At 36.6% G+C, this 17124-nt stretch overlaps 1 protein-coding gene across 6 annotated transcripts in view; it reads left to right on the forward strand.

The window, feature by feature from the left end:
* The first annotated feature begins 213 nt into the window (after positions 1-213).
* The window catches only part of LOC144208635 (BAR/IMD domain-containing adapter protein 2-like), a 39037-nt gene continuing 22126 nt past the window's right edge, over positions 214-17124 (forward strand). For 5 of the 6 annotated variants that reach the window (XM_077734585.1, XM_077734583.1, XM_077734584.1 and 2 more), the window contains exons 1-3: positions 486-696; positions 13090-13165; positions 15589-15675. In XM_077734585.1, the coding sequence (XP_077590711.1) occupies positions 625-696; positions 13090-13165; positions 15589-15675 (235 nt within the window). In that variant the 5' untranslated portion in view covers positions 486-624. The other variant, XM_077734581.1, reaches the window with a different exon arrangement.

Below are 17124 nucleotides of genomic sequence, written 5' to 3' on the forward strand. Positions count from 1 at the left end.
GTGCGTAATTTGGACCCTGAACGCATCTTTAAAAAATCGGATTTTTCAGTTTCTACGTATTTGAAAGTCGAATTTTACATTTAAATTTAGTGTCATAATACAGCAACGTGTGTTCTCTTCCTTTGTACACCAAATAGGAGCAGAAAACGTGATGCTATGCGAACAACATGATCAAGGACTGGCAGGGAATTGAAAGAAAAACGTGTGGGCGGCCCGCAAATGTACGCCGTGAAGACTGGAGGAGGACGAGGCGTTCATGGGCAGTGGGAAAATGCTAAGCGACGCTTTCGAATCGCACTTTTGCTCCGTTTCAGAGAAATCGCACGACGTTCATGTTTAAAACCGCACATTTAATTTCAACTGGGGTACACGTCGCCGAGTTTGACGTCTATAACGGAAGTCATACGTGGGAGGTGTTGCGAAAACCGAGCAGCCGTGAAGGCACCAGCGTGCTGTCAGCTGTACGTTTAGACGGAAGGTGAGTTGAGTTGCAGTAGGATTACGAGCCACCTCGCGACATCGATCCTCCGCTTTACCGTTTTTGTTTTCCCCCCTTTGCCCGTACGATCGGGCCCTTTTCCCCACAGTTTTTGCGTGGATACACGATCGGAGTAAAGATCTTTTATGGTCCTGGCCGAAGATTGCACGATGTCTCGTACCGACGAGGTTCACCGAGTGACGGAAAATGTCTATAAGGTAAGGTGCTTCTCTCACATAAAGTTTGGCATACTTTTATCTTAGCTGCAAAACGTGGCTTTTTTAATGGATCGCAACTTGTTTAAATGTTTGACGACTCTGCAATTGATTGATTGTGGTACACACGCACAAATATACGCAAATACGCACGCGGATCTATTTGATAATGAAGGCCCTTGTCCCGATCCACTCACTTGATTGCCCCACCTGTCCACCCAAAAAAATCCCACTCCCTCCCACTATTCCCATTTTCCATAATGGGAAACATTCCTGGAGTTTAAGTGAAGGTTTTGGCCTCGTTTTGACCGTCTCTGTTGCAACAAGTAAACATTTGCCCCGGAGCCATTTCAACATTCAAACCTGTTCTGCACGCACATACAAAAAAAGAAAAAAAACATTGAAAGCTTATCTTGTTTTTTAAGGGCAAATTAAAGAAGTAATCTATAATATAAAACTTTTGGCTGCTGGATCATAACTAAATGTGTCAAATTTATATACTATGCCTATAATTAGTTGGCCAGCTGCTTGTTGAATGGGTACCGCTGAACTAAACCCCTATGTGCAAACTGCGGCGCGCGGGCCATATATGGCCCGCTATGCTTTTTAATCCGGTCCGCCGACGTTGTCCATTTTTTTGTTTTTTTCCCCCAAGATGTCGCCGTCACGCGTAAGCCAGTGGCAGTAGCTGTGTCCACTCTTACTTGTTTTTGGTGTTTTACAGCCCCTCTATCTTTTTTAGATGACATTTTAATATTTCTTAATACATTCCTTTTGACTTGACTTTGTACTTTATACTTTTTACTTTAATGATGGGTGATGAGTATGTTGATACCGCATTATGATCATGTTTAATTCATTGGCTACTTTTGACGTCCTCAAATGTCCAAACTATTGTGAATGGAAGGTCTGGCAGTAGTAAATTTTCCAATGGTACTTACTGTGTGTACCACAATTTACAAGCAAAACTTTTATATATTGTATGTTTTTTTAATTTTTGTGGTACTGATACTCATTTATATATAATTTCAATTAAGTTCAATGCTAAACATTGAAATGGAAGAATTTGGAAGTCATAGTTGGGAATATTAATGCTTTTTTGTGTCAATTAATGTCATTTTTTGTCTAAATATATGTCTCGATGATATTGAAATGTTGGTACGTATATTGATAAGTCGTAAAGGAGTAGTTGAAGGTTGTAGTGACCGTTTTGATAGCAAAATTGTTGGAGAAAAGAGGTCAGATCAGCCCAGAGTGACGGAGCGCTGACTCCTTTTAGCCGCGTCGGGGGAGGCGGGACTACTATTTCCGTGCTAGCTCCGACACCCTCCGTTTTTGGCCTAGCTTTTTTCCCCAAAAGTTGCGAAAAAGTGGTGCGTTTTAAAGTCTTTAAGGTCAACCTTTGACAGTTTTGGTGACGTTGGATAGCAAATATTTGTTATAGTTCAGTGTAATTTCTACTGGATATGAAATATAATCTTGATTTATGTTTTTTTTCTCGGTGTACTTTAATAAAGTTCCAAAAATGACAAGATCGGACGATGGTATCGCCCGATACCGATTGTTCGAGACGGTGCGTTCAAGGTCTTCTGAACCGAGAGTGTCGACCTGTCCGTCTTGTTATCCAACCAAGTTATGTAAACAATTACTAATCGCTGGATTGCGCAACATATTTTTAAAAAATGGATGAAAATATGGTTTTTATTGAGTTGAGAAGAATATTTTTTACTACTATTTTAGTACGTTACGAAGAGAGCGTAATCGGAAATGGGATTTTTGTAATATATTATTATTATTTGAATTTTTTCCCTCCCCCTTTTCTGTGACTTGTCACCCAATCAGATGACTCGACTCATAAAAATGTGATTGTGACATTCTAGTCAATTATTCTCAGGGAGAAGTATTATTCAACCATAATTGCTTTAACTGAGGAAATCCTTTGTCATCTTCTTTTGTTACAATTCAAATCAATAATTGCCGGAAAAGTCTTAATTCAACGTGTCCCTGTGTATATATTTAATATTGTCTATGGTACATGTGTCAAAGTGGCGGCTCGGGGGCCAAATCTGGCCCGCCGCATCATTTTATGCGGCCCGGGAAAGTCAATCATGAGTGCTGACTTTCAATTTTAAGATCAAATGAAAAAGATAGATATAGATATTTATTAAATTTCTTGATTTTCCCCCTTTTAAATCAATAATTGTCATTTTTAATCCATTTTTTCTGTTTTTAGTTCAAAAATCATGTTGTAAAATCTAAAAAAATATTTAAAAAAGCTCAAATAAACATTGTTTTAGATCTATAAAAAACTGAATATTCAGGGTTTTTAATCCAGTTCTTTTAATCCATTTATAAACAAAAAAAATCTAAATATTTTATCTAAAATGGACCAGCCAATGTGAAATCAAGTTGACGTTAAGTCCAAAAACTTTTCATTCTTGCCCCTATCAAATTTTTTTTAAAATGCAAATACCAGAATTTTTCCCCATTTTTGAGGGGAATGACCAAAAATAAATATATTAAAAAAAATGGCCGCCAGACTTTGCGTGAGAGCGTCCACCAGCTGGCGTTGGGTTCCGCTGGGCCGTCTAGAAGGCGCTCAAGCCTCTTAGCGGCCTTGCGGATGAAGAAGTCTGAGGGCTTGACCCCGCCGGCAGATTAATCGCGCCCCAGCGACAAAAGAATAGGATTGCGTTAGCGTTCTTGCGTTTTGACGCGGCTCAGGTATTCAAACACACCCAGGCAGGTAAGAGAATATCAAGGCGTGTCACTTAGAGATCAACCCTAAGGGCATCGCTTCTTTTTTCCCATGTAGCCACTCCCAATGTCAACATGATCAAGGTTTGTTACAAAAAAGAAGCTAATGCTAGCTGAAATCCATATCAAAATAATTATATGATTTGAATTTTAGGTGGAAAATGGTATGAATTGGAGGGATTATTACAATTTGGTGGATTTTTGGGTGGAAAAGGGATTCCAATATGGCGGCTATTGGAATTTTTTGGGGTTGTGGGGGTGTCGGAGCTCATCTATGTGGGAAAAAGTTTGGTAATTGGTCGTAGGGGGATTGTAGAGGCCGCTTGGAATCGAACCCGCAAAGCGCTGTCAAGCAAAAGAACCACTGCACCATCGAATGGTCGAGATTTGAATATTAATGTAAATTTTCAGAAATGATGATTACAATTGAGCCAATGGTCACTATAAGATTATTTTTTAGTGATTTTTAGATGGGATCTGATTCGGCTATTTTGTTTTCAGCACCGTTACTTGCCATTTTCTCATCTTTTTTTCTGAACTGGGTTATCCTCACTAGGGTTGTCGCCATTTTTAGTCACTAGAAATCAAAACTGTAATTAAGCAAATAGCAGCTTAGACTTAATACCTAAAAAATGGCAACACATTTTTTTCACTTGTTTTTTAAATAAATGGATTAAAAGAACTGGATTAAAAGCCCTGAATATTCCGTTTTTATAAATCTAAAACAATGTTTATTTGAGCTTTTTTTAAATATATTTTTAGATTTTCTAACATGATTTTTTAACTAAAAACACCGAAAAATTGATTAAAAAATAACAATTATTAATTTAAAAGGGGCAAAATCTGAAAATATAATACATCTATACTCTTAATTTCAATTTGACCCTAAAACACAAAGTCATCACTCCTCATTAACTTTCCCGGGCCACACAAAATGATGCAACGGACCAGATATAGCCCCCGAGCCGCCACTTTGACACATCAATCCCCTTCAACATTTGTGTAAGTTTCTGTCCATCGGAAACGACTATATTTTCTTTGACGGGAAGTCCTCGTCAACGCTTAACATAAGAGCGAGCGCCTTAGTTCCCGACGCAGTGAGTGAGGAGGGCCGGCGCTCCACACGCCCACCTCCTCTGCCAGTCCGGGGGCGGGCGGACATGTTTTTTTTCTTTGTCTTTTCCTTTTTTCGCCATCTCTACACCCGTTCAAGGACGCCACGTTGGTACGCCAGTTCTTTTATGAGCCCGATGGCTTCTTTACTCCAGGCCCCCCCTCCAGCCCCTCCTCTACCCGTACCTCTTCATTTCATATAGACGGCGGCGCGGGGGCGGATAAGAGAAAGAGGCGTCCAAAGAGCCACGGAGAGGCGGCGAGGGGAAGATGGAGAAAACTCGGCAGCCTTGTTGAAATACTCTCTAATTACGACGCCGGCGGAGGCGAACGTTGTAATTATGCTGGGCAAATTCTCGGCTTGAGGTTGGCCAGCGGCGCCTCGCTGTGGTTGGCTGACGCTATATTTTGCCTTTACTCCATCACCACTTTTTTTTGGTGTGGGTTATTCTTTCGGCGACGCCCGCCACGCCCCTTTATGCTTGGCCATTCTTTCGTAGCAAAGAAAGTCAGTTGGAGTGATTTAAGGGTCTTTCCTTGGATAAAAGTAGTACTTTGTCACACTGCACTAGGAACTAATTGGCAATGATCTATGTTGGGATGAGTTGAGGAGTTTCGTAAAGACCGAAATGGTGATTTAGCAGTGTTTTGTAGCATTTTAGTGCAAAGAAAGTAGTCTGTAGTGAGTTAAGGGGCTTCCGTTAGACAAAAGTAGTACTTTGTCACACTCCTGTGTCATCTAGTTGCTGATGAACTATGTTGGGGTGAGTTGAGGTGCTTCGTAAAGACCGAAATGGTGATTTTGGCACCGTTTTGTAGCATTTTAGTCCAAAGAAAGTTGGACAAAGTGAGTTAAGGGTATTCGATTAGACAAAAGTTCTACTTTAGTTATATAAAAGTAGTATGTTTTGGCATCTAAATGCCAAGGAACTATGTTGCAGTGAATTGAGGAGCTTCGTAAAGACAGAAATGGTGATTTGCCAACATCTTGTGGCATTTGGGTGCAAAGAAAGTTGGCTAAAGTCCGTTAAGGGGCTCCCAGTAGACCAAATTTCTACGTCGTCACATTCTCATGGCTTCTACATGCTGATGATCAATGTTGTGGTGAATTGAGGAGCTTCACAAAGCTAAAGTGGTGATTTGTTGTCTTCTTGTGGCACTGTATTGCAAATAAACTCAGCTGTTGGACTTATGTTGGACAAAGTAGTACATTTTTACACTCCTGTGGCTTCTACATGCTGTTGATCTATGTTGTGGTGAATTGAGGAGCTTCACAAAGACAGAAATGGGGATTTTTGCCAACATTTTGCAGCATTTTAGTGTAAGAAAATGCAGCTGCAGTGAGTCAAGTGGATTTAATTGGACCTAGATGTGCTAACAAAGCAGCAACCTATCATTAGCGGTTCCGTAATTAGAGAGATTCTAAACAATTTTTGGAGAATTGTTTACCGACAATAACATGACTTGCCATTTAAGCCTCTTAGTTTTTTTGTAGTAGTGTTCTGGTTTTGATATTCTATTAAAGTTATGTTTCCCGAATTCAGGATGTCCAGATTTCGGTAAAAAAAAAATGGCAACCTTGTTTATTTTGGTGTCTTTTTCCATGGCTCGCAAGGGTGCTTTTGCTTGGAGAACCAAAGCTGACAAATAGGTCTCGCTCCAGGTTGCCGTGGTAACCGCTAGCAGTGGCGGATTGCGATGAGCGAGCTAGCGCGCGAGCTCTAGTTCACGTTGCTTCGATGACAACATCAAAACAAACCATTTTTTTTGTAGGACGCTCATTGCTAGCCATTTTTTGTCGTCATCTATCACTCAAAATCATTGAAAATCGGACATTTTTTTGCCAAAAACAGTCAATTTCTCTGAGATTATTTTGATCATTCCTGAAAAGTAGGCTCCGGCACCCCGGACGACTTGGGTAATGTTTAAATGAGTGGAAAAAATGGGTGTTTACCATAAATTGTTAAGTTAAAACGGGAAGGAGTGTGTTTGAATGGTGGAAAAAAACAGTCACTTGTCCATTTTAGTGGGTGGAAAAAGTGGATTTTATGATAATTTTTTTGTCTTTTGTTAGAGCCGTGTTTACGTTCCGGAATGAAGAAGAGCCTCTCTCGCTATTTCCAGACTAAACAACAGTCCTATTAACATTTGGAGTGCACACGTGTCCAGACTTAACAACGCCAGTAGACAGGAAAACTACAGTCTAACATTTTCCTATTACTCCAAAAATATACTTTTTTAAAGATAAAAAAATATTTTCAGATATTTTTTGTGTAACCGTTTCCAATCTTCTTTAAAATGATTTCCAATCATTTCTGTTTTTCCTCACATGATAAATAACCCTTAATAACTATCGCTATGTAATTTTCTCTGCCTAGCAACATTAGCTTTTATAGTCTGTGTTATTGTTATGAAGATCCGCAGAAAAATTCAATTTTTTTTTGGTCATGAAAATTCTTCCATGGTTGTAATTGGACACACGCCACTAATCGATGGGCGCTTTGGCGATTTGTTTTAATAACGCAAAAAGCGCTTTGTCGGCAAAAAAATGTAATTGTTTGATTGCACTTGTGCTGTAATATCGTTTGCAGGTAATCGAAAAATTAGCTTGATTGCCACTATTCTTCAGAAGCTAATTAAAAATATGTACATATTTTTTGCAATTTAGTAATTAGGAATGTTCAGAAGCTGGTATATATATTTTTTAATATTTTTTTGCCAATTTTACCCCAAATTATGTTTTGCCAAAAGGACGCCATATCTTTAAATCATTAAAAAAATAAAAATCAAAAATCAAATTATTTTCATTCTAGTGACCCCCTACCAGTACCGCCTCAAAAAATACATATATTCCATTAACAAATATTACACAATGCTATTTTACTCTCAATACTTTCTATAAAAAAGTTACTCCACTCAGCAGACATATTTGATTGACAGCAGTAAACTAATAAAACCGACTGGATCAAATCCAATATTGTCCGATACATAAAAAAATAACTGTATTTCATTGGAACAAGACTAGTTTTAATGTTCTACTTCAGATTATTTGTTGTTTATATTGTGTTGTTTATACAGTAAAAATAACTAGACTGTCAAAAGGAATAATAATACAAAAAAACTTCTAATTCAATGTAATGTATATATGCTACCTACTACAAGTAGCATTGCCATTCTACTTGGTATTGTTTGTTTATATTGTGATGTTTATACAGTGAAAATAGCTAGACTGACAAAAAGAATAATAATACCTAATTCAATGTAATGTGTATATATGCTACCTAATACAAGTAGCATTGCCATCTACTTTTACTGATAGATAATTAGACTGATAGTGTGTTGCTAGTCTAGTAGACTTTGAACGCAATGATTTTAAGTCCGTTTTTTTGCTGATATTTAGACTAGATGTCAAGGAAGCGGGTTCGACCGAAGGGCTTGTTGACATCGCCTACGAAAGAAGGAACAGATGAGCTCACGCTCGCGATGATTCACGATTCCCAACGGTTGCCGTCAGCTGGTGTTTGCACCCCACTTTGCATGTCATTACAGTCTTGTGACCCACTCGCCTCCCTGGCGGCATTTCAATGGCCGCTCGACCTTATTTCAGTTCCCGGGAAGAAAAAAAAAGAGTTTTTAAGGCGTCAATGTGTGGGATAAATGTTTTTTTGAAACGTCTTGGGCGTTTGAGGGGTGTTTATAAGCGACTCAGTGATGAAAATGTGACAATTAATCAATGTAGTGTCAGACAGATGGTCTATTTTGGTGATAGATTTTCGTCTCTGGCCGATAAATCAGTCAATATTCCTGGATTTTTGTTTGTGATGGACTTTAAATATGTTGTCATTGCGATGAAATTAGATTGGAATGATGATGCATGAGTGCCATTGACGGTGATCGATGTCAATTCTGCCTAGCAACAGAGATCCGGCTTTGAGTAAGGTTTTATTTTTATTATTATTTTAAACCAGATTTTTTCACGAGTCGCTTTTAGGTCAATTTGATTTTAAGTTGGCCGGACCATTTCAGATATAATATTTAGAATTTTTATTTTTATAAATGGGATTAAAAGCTTGGAGTATTCATTTTTTAATAGATCTAAAACAATGTTTATTTTAGCTTTTTTTTAAATATATTTTTAGATTTTACAACAATTTTTGAACTAAAAATATTTAGATTTTTTTTGTAAATGGATTAAAAGAACTGGATTAAAATCCCTGAATGTTTTTTTTATAGATCTAATCATTGTTTATTTTAGCTTTTTTAATATATTTTTAGATTTTACAAATGATTTTTGAACTAAAAACACAAAAAAATATAAAAAAATGGCAATTATTGATTTAAAAAGGGGGAAAATCAGGAAATGTAATATCCATCTATACTCTTCATTTGAATTTGATCCTAAAACAGAAAGTTTACTTTCCCGGGCCGCACAAAATGATGCGGCGGGCCACATTTGGCCCTTCCACCGCCACTTTGACACACACATGTGGAATAAAGAATGACGGACACGCCGGCTCATTAGACGGCAGGAAAGTGATTTTCCCCTGACTGTGCATTGTCCTAATTGTCTCATCATAAACGAAGCGTTTCACAAAGTCAAAATGCAGCACGACTTGACACCAAGCGCCGTTTTTTTTCTTCCCGGCGAGCTTCCTTCGGGCCTTCCTCCAATTAGCCGCCCTCCGCTCGGCCTTGCCGGGGAAGGGCCGGCGGGGAAGTAAGCCAAAGCCGTTCCCGTATCGTAGGAAAGCCATTTTGAGTAGGAACAAATGATAGCTGCCCGCTCCTTTTACTCCAAATGAATTGGACAGCTACACAATGTTGATAAATTATCTGCTTTATAGCTAAAATTTGCATAAATTGGAAAACAAATAATTTTAGTGCTAGCTTGGTAAAGTATTCAAGATGTTTAAATGTCCGTCCTGCTTTACGACATATGCCACGCCCCTTTTTACGAAATAGTTTGGCACGCCCCATTTTTACGATTATAGTTTAGCCACAATTCATTTCTTCATCCACAAATTTCGTTACCTTTGACGACACTGGCACAAGTCCTCATGGGAAATGTCTTTCTTTAGTCAAAACACTACCGCTTTTGTCCACCGGTGTCGCCAAAATCACTGAAAACTCTTGTTACTTATTACCTCGCTCTAACAGCTAATTACTGTAAAAAGCTAAAGATAACTGACACTTAACCTCATTTTTCTTATTTTAGTGACCCAAATTTAGTAAAGTCTAACTACTTTTATCCAGTAAGCATCGTGCATTTGTTATATATTTATTTTTTTTACGAATAATACACCAAAATAGGCAAATGTGTAAACTATCCTCCATTAAAAAACGGCATAGAAGACCCTATAGTTGAATTAAATGAGTGTGTTGCCTTCAAAGGCCACTTTTGAGTTCGTGGTGCGTTCGGGTGCACGCAAAATCCGCTTAGGAAGCGCTCGGTAATTATCTCAGCCCCGTTTTTCTTCTTCTTCTCTTTTGAGAGGAAGAAGAACCAGACTTCACCCCGAGAGCTGTCGGGCTATTGTGTTTTTCTTCGCTTTTTTAATGTCAAATAACAAATTTAGGGGGATGAACAAAAGGCTGCGAATTCTGTTTGAAGACGAACAAAGGCAAGAGAGTACACCAACGTTCACGTTAGGCGCGGCCCAGCCGTGAGAGCCAAGGGAAAAACGGGAATTCAATTAAAAGCCACGAGTCACCGCGCCTCGGAAATCATCATCCAGCTGCAAAACATGGGCAGAAGGTTCCAATTTTTATACAAAATTTAATTTGGGAAAAACTTGATGTCTCTGGTGTGATATTATTATAGAGTAATATTTATACACTTTGTTGACTGCATTATTTTGTTTTCCAGCACTAAATAGCAAAATATATATGTATATGTATGTGTTTATATACAGTAATCCCTCAAAAATCGTGGTTACGGTAGACTAAACAACAATAAAAAAATCGTAAAGTTGGGTCAACCCTATTATAACTACTTTTTTGTCAGTGCTAAGTCCTAATAACAAGATTAGCTTCTGCTTATGAGTTTCAGCATGGATTTTCACATTTTTATTAACTTTAAAAATGAAAACAAATATATTAATAGCAAAATAATCGCTAAAAAAGTGAATTCGCGATAAGTGAAGTCGCGTTAATCGAGGGAATACTGTATTTGCTCATAACATGCTAACACGGCTAAGTTGTCGGCTAGCTTTATTCAAATTAGGTAAAAAATATTTGTAAGTACCATTTTATTTTCCCCCTAAAAATTCCTTTCCAAAGTATCAAATCATAACTCGATATCGGCAGGTAAACAAAATCTTGTGACGCAAAAATAACCTTCGTAATGTAGTTGACATGCTAATTTTGCTACTTGGCGCGTATCAAAACAATACGTGATTATAATCGAAGCATAAAGAGAAACACAAAATGGTGTCTATTGCCTATCATAAAGATAAAAAGCCTTCCCGAGGGAAAACTGTTCCTAAACGTCTCTCTGTTGTAAGGCGAGGTGATTGATCAAGACACACACACAGCACCCCGCCGCCAGTGTGTGCGCGCGCGTGTACCGTGGTGGTGCACATGCCCACACGCGTACAAACCTCTAATAACAAGTGCCGTGGTGTTTTCAAGCGGTGGGAGGATTGCGTAACGCTGCATCATTACCGCACACTCTGCTACTAAAGAAACCCGAAGGTAGTCCACACGCCAGGACAAACCTCTTTCTTCATACCCCCAGACCAGACTAGACTTGACCAGGACTAGAATGAATCACCTTGGTCTCAGAAATGCTTGCCCAAATGACCATATTGACCCGAATATAAGACGACCTGCTCTTTTTCAAGACTCAATTTGGACTTTTTCAAGACCAAATTCGATTTTTTATACGGTATAATGACAGTATGTCTGAAACTAATGATTATAATAATGTATTTAAGAGGAAAATGATGATTTTGCTTCGTTAAAATCATGCAAAAACTGTCTATATTATGTAAACAAAAGTGAGAACATGTTTGTAAATTTATGGTTCGTTTTTTGATGTATAAATGAACTAATTTACTATGAAAAATCAACAATTATTTTTAATTATTAGCCATATAATGCTTTGAATGGGACTCTAGACCCCGAATATAAGACAACTGACTTTTTCAATGCAAAAAACACACCATTATATTCGATCCAATGCAGTACTTCTCTATGCCAATCCTAGACTAGGTAATAATAAAAATATATATATATTTTGGGACTAAATTACAAACTTAGACTTCCGCATATATCCCATTTTATTTAAAAAATCAAAAAGTTAGCATAATTTTACCTTTCAAGGTGGCTTATTCCACTTTATTTTGCAAGTTTTGATGGAAATTGAAGGAAATTATCACCCGAATTTGAACTTGGCCAACATTTTTTTAAACTAAAATGGTCTTAAGTACTACAGCATTAGATTGATGCCACCATTTCTTGAAATTATATGTTTTTTTAAACTTTATTAAACAAGATTCTTCCCTCTGGAACGTGCATGATGTAGACATTGAGTAGTATATTTTAGCTAATATATACGATACGTTACATTGCATTTTCTAAGAGGCCAGGGAGGAATGGACGTTTTTTTTTTCTCGGCGTCATCCAGGCTAAATTTGTCATCCCAGTTCTCTTGTGCTACATTGTTAGCCCATTTGCGGCAGTTAATTGGGAAACGGGGCCAGCGACATGGGAAAGTGACGCAAATGACGCTGAAGAAAAGCATTCCAATGCACAATGAGGCGGTCAAGGTCACCACAAAAAATGGGGAAAGGACAGACTTGTGCATGAATCAGTCCTTTTTCTTTTAAAATACATTTTTAACTGAAAATAAGCATTGGAAAAAACTTTTTGGAATAAATGTTGCATTCCTCTATGATTGTTTTCCAAAAATGAAGTTTTTTTATTGAGTACACAGTGTCTGAAATCAATTGAAATATGTATATTGTTTTATATGGGGCTTTTGGATTGAATTATTTGATTGACAACTTGTTAGGAATCACCTAAATGGATTGTTTATTAATTTAATAGTGATATAGATGGGCTAGAAATTGCTTAAATTCATTTGTTGTTGTTTTTTAATGGTAAAAATGCTCATTATTCACTTATAAATGTCTTTTTTATTTGTATTTATTCAATTTTTAACGGAAAAAAACATACTTATTGTCTTTTAAACCAAAAACAAAAGAATATATATTTCTATTTGGTATAGAAAAAAAATTTTTTTTTGATGTATTCATTTTATCTTTGAAATAAATGTACTTCATTTATCACCTTTTTGTATATAAACTGCTCCCAATTGTTCTCTTTATGATCCCAAATGACGAATAAAACGGCCCATAACGCGAAATTGACACCCATGAGACAACCATTTGCACAAATGATTTTTTTCGCATTTGCCAGCCATAAAACATGTTCTATTTCTCCTTTCTTTATTATTTTTTTCTTTTTCAATCTCCCGTTTGTACACAGCCTTGAGCTACTATTCTCTCTCTCTCTCTCTTTCAGACCATCATGGAGCAGTTCAACCCTTGCTTACGGAACTTTGTTGCCATGGGGAAGACCTACGAGAAAGCTCTTGCCAGTAAGTCCATTTCTTTCTCGGGGCGCACTGCCAAAGCGCCTTTTTAATTCTCTTTACTTTTTTCCTTTTTCTCTTTGACTGTAAAAGAATCAAATGGGTCCTCCTGCCAATTGGGATTTGCACTTCTTTACTGTAATGGTGAATTAAGCCTTTAACTAACTAAAGAACATTTTTTTGCCCAAATTAAAAGTGTCTCATAACGGGTCTAACGAGCAAAAATGCACTGGTTGTTTTGACTACAGCCTACTGGTGTCAAAGTGGCGGCCCGGGGGCCAAATCTGGCCCGCAGCATTATTTTGTGCGGCCCGGGAAAGTTAATGAGTGCCGACTTTCTGTTTTAGGATTAAATTCAAATGAAGAGTATAGTTGTATATTAAATTTCGTGATTTTTTTTCCCCTTTTAAATCAATAATTGTCATTTTTAATCATTTTTCTGTGTTTTTAGTTTAAAAATTTTGTTAAATCTAAAATATATAAAAAAAAAGCTAAAATAAACTTTGTTTTAGATCTATAAAAACTGAATATTCTGTTTTATGCCGAATTTCTGTTTTATGATGAAATAAAAATGAAGAGTATATATGTATATTAAATTTCCATATTTTCTCCTTTTTAAATCAATAATTGTCATTTTTTAATCGATTTTTTCAGTTTTTTAGTTCAAAATCATTTTATAAAATCTAAAAATATAAATAAAAAAAAAGCTAAAATAAACATTTTTTAAATCTATAAAAACTGAATATTCAGGGCTTTTAATCCAGTTCTTTGAATCCATTAAAAAAAATCCAAGTATTATATCTAAAATGGTCCCACATGAAACCAAGTTAAAGCAACCCGTAAACCAACCCGAGTCTGACATCCTTTTAATTCCTATTCCAAAACATTCAACATAGCCAAATATGATTGGCTATCGCCTCCAAATTAGCCTAGCTTAGCCTAAATTCTATTGTTGAGGACTTTGTCCTTTCCAACAAGACTTCCTTCATCTTAAACTCTTAAGTAATCCCCTCCATCTGTCTTGGTCAGCCCCTCACACACACACCCACACTTAATATTGTCATCAGCAATATAGTAGCATTATGTCGTAGATCCTGCTTATTTACGCTCGAGTGGTGCTTGGACATCCCCCAAAAAACGTAACCTTATTGACTCATTCATTGCAATGGATGGCACTATTCCAAAATGGATTGGACGCCGCTGGCGTTGAAATGTGATCAGTTCCGATCCGGGGAATAAAGTGCCATCGTAGGTTATGGAGCGAACTGCAAGTTGGGAACAGCTGTTTCGTGGGATTGCAACCCGCATTAGCGCCAATGCTGCATAACTAACTATGTTTTGACTCGTTTATCTGAGGAACTTTTATTTTCATGTAGGGATGGACAGATTGCATTTGTATTTCTTATTCTAAGACATTTTTTTTTAAAAGTATTTACCTGGTGTTCACCCTGCAGGTCAATTTTCTTTTATAAAATACACTTATCTAATTTTATTTAATTTTTGCTGCCTTGTATGATAAGTTAATTTCAGTTTTTATGTTTCCCAATCTTTCCCAGGCAGGTTAAAATCCGATACTATAAAAGTGAAAAAATGTAGGTCGTCTTATATTCGGGGTCTATTCACCTAAGAAAAATATGTTGTTGTTCCAAAAAAAATGACAAAAATCAATCAAAACAATCAAAGTAAGGCTTTGGAAAATATACCATTTTTCTTCCTTGTTAGCATACGCTATGCTAACAAACTTTAAGGTAAACGGCTTGGGCAAAACAATTGAATTAGACCCAAAAAAAATCTAATTGGGTGTTGCACTCTAGAGACGTTACACCCAAATTATGACCCAAAATTTACTGTATTCATTCATAGCTGTTTCATAGACAAAAAAATTAACACTACTATGGAGGTATAACTTAGATTAGATTACTTTATTCAGGAAATTAACTGTCACAGTAGCAAGAGGGTGAGAATACAGACACAGCAAAAGACATTTTAGACATAAATTGATAATAAATAAGAAAATAAATAGATTTAACAAAAGAAAAATGTTTTAAAATGCTAACAAAATATAATTCTGAAGCACTGATGTATAGATAATGTTTTAATAGCCCAATATCTTGAGAGGTTGCCAGATAAAATGCTCACCTGAAGTAAAGTTGTTCACCTTTTGCCAGTTTGTCTGACTATCAGATGACTTTCCCATCTGATTATAGGAAAAGGCAAATTATTTTATCATTTTTTTGGAGCCGTTTGTGCCAAACAACCTGCGGAAATAATTATCTCATCACAATCAGCGATGATAACGCACGTAAACCAGACGGGAACAATCAGGTCGCCGCGTCGCATGGCTTGTTTTTCTTCCTGACGTTTTTTGCATTCATGTTGGTGATGATTATGATTATCAAATATGGCTTTTTCCTCCCTTTTTTGCATAGATGTCACATTTGCTGCCAAAGGCTACTTTGACGCTCTGGTGAGGATGGGCGAGTTGGCCAGTGAAAGTCAAGGATCCAAAGATTTGGGTGAGTTTATGATGTCATACTTACTTTTTATCTTTTTTTTAAAGTCAGCCTCGTTAAATAATTCTGTTTGATTGAGCTTGTTTTGAAGCGCTAACTCTAGACTTGCAGTTTTATGTTGGTTATATTTATATATTGTCATGGAAGCTAATTCAATTAAATTATTAACACATTCTGGGGATGTTTTGATCACTGAAAACATAACCGATATTTTCCCGACGGTTATTTTTAGCCACGTTAGCCTACTTAGCATTTGACCGTTAAAGTTTTGGGTGATTAATGTATGGATATTAGTGGACTTGTTGGGTATTTTTATGAATAATTATAATGTTGGTAATATGTAATTGTTTTTTTTTTGGTTGAATGGTGGTCTCGCGAGTTTGTCTTTGCTTTTTGAGTGAATTTAGTCATATAATAGTTGTTTGGTTTAAACTAACATATGGCTCACATTGTGTTATTTTTTAATGGTATAACAAATATATTTTTTAAAGATTTTGATTGGTTTTGGAAGGCAAAATAGTGCTGTATGTGAATTTTTGGTCAAGGATATTGGAAATAGATTGTCAGAATATACTTTAGTCAAAACTTGCCTATGGCTCACATTTTGTGTTAAAATTGAATGGTATGAAAATTGATTTATAATCTTTCGATTGGTTTTTTGATGGAAAATGCTGCTGCATTTGAATTTTTCGTGAAGGAAATAGATTCTGTCAGATAATATTTGTTTAGTCAAAACTCCCATTTGGCTCACATTCTGTTAGCATTGAAAGATATTTTGTTTAAAGTTTTGATAGTTTTTTTTAATGCAAAATACTGCTGCATTTGAATTTTTGGTGAAGAAAATAGGAAATAGGTTACGTCAGATAATACTTGCTTAGTCAAAACTCCCATTTGGCTCACTTCTGTTAGCATTGAAAGGTTTTTAACGGTATTTTATTAAAAGTTTTGATTGTTTTTGCAACGCAAAATAGTGCCACGTTCTAATTTTTGATCAAAGAAATGTAGTAGTTTGGAAACAAATGTTTTCAATAGTTTTTGGAGGAGAACGAGAGTCATATTTAACAAATAACGTTTATTTTTTTGACCATTTTATTTTATAATAAGATGGATTGGCTCTTGTTGTTGGTTTTTTTTTAGAGAAAAAGATTGGGATCAGTGACAAGAAAAAAAATGACTGTAAATAGATTTATTTTACTTTTCTGAGTAATTCTACGGCACATATTTTTTAGTAAAACTGAGTTCACGATCCTTTTTCCAGAGCGACTGCCTTTTCCATTCTGGGGGGAAATCAGCAAGTTCCTTGATGTGCCACTGCTTTTTTTTTTTTTGCGTTCCCCCCTTTTTTTTGCTGTCGATGCATTTTTGCGCGGCATTGGGGAACGACGCAAAGCGACACGCTTTTCCGCTCGTTGTATTCAGCAAAAAAAAAAAAAGGCCATCTTTTCTCCCCGC

This window comes from Stigmatopora nigra, chromosome 15, assembly GCF_051989575.1.
Source record: "Stigmatopora nigra isolate UIUO_SnigA chromosome 15, RoL_Snig_1.1, whole genome shotgun sequence".
NCBI lineage: Eukaryota > Metazoa > Chordata > Actinopteri > Syngnathiformes > Syngnathidae > Stigmatopora > Stigmatopora nigra.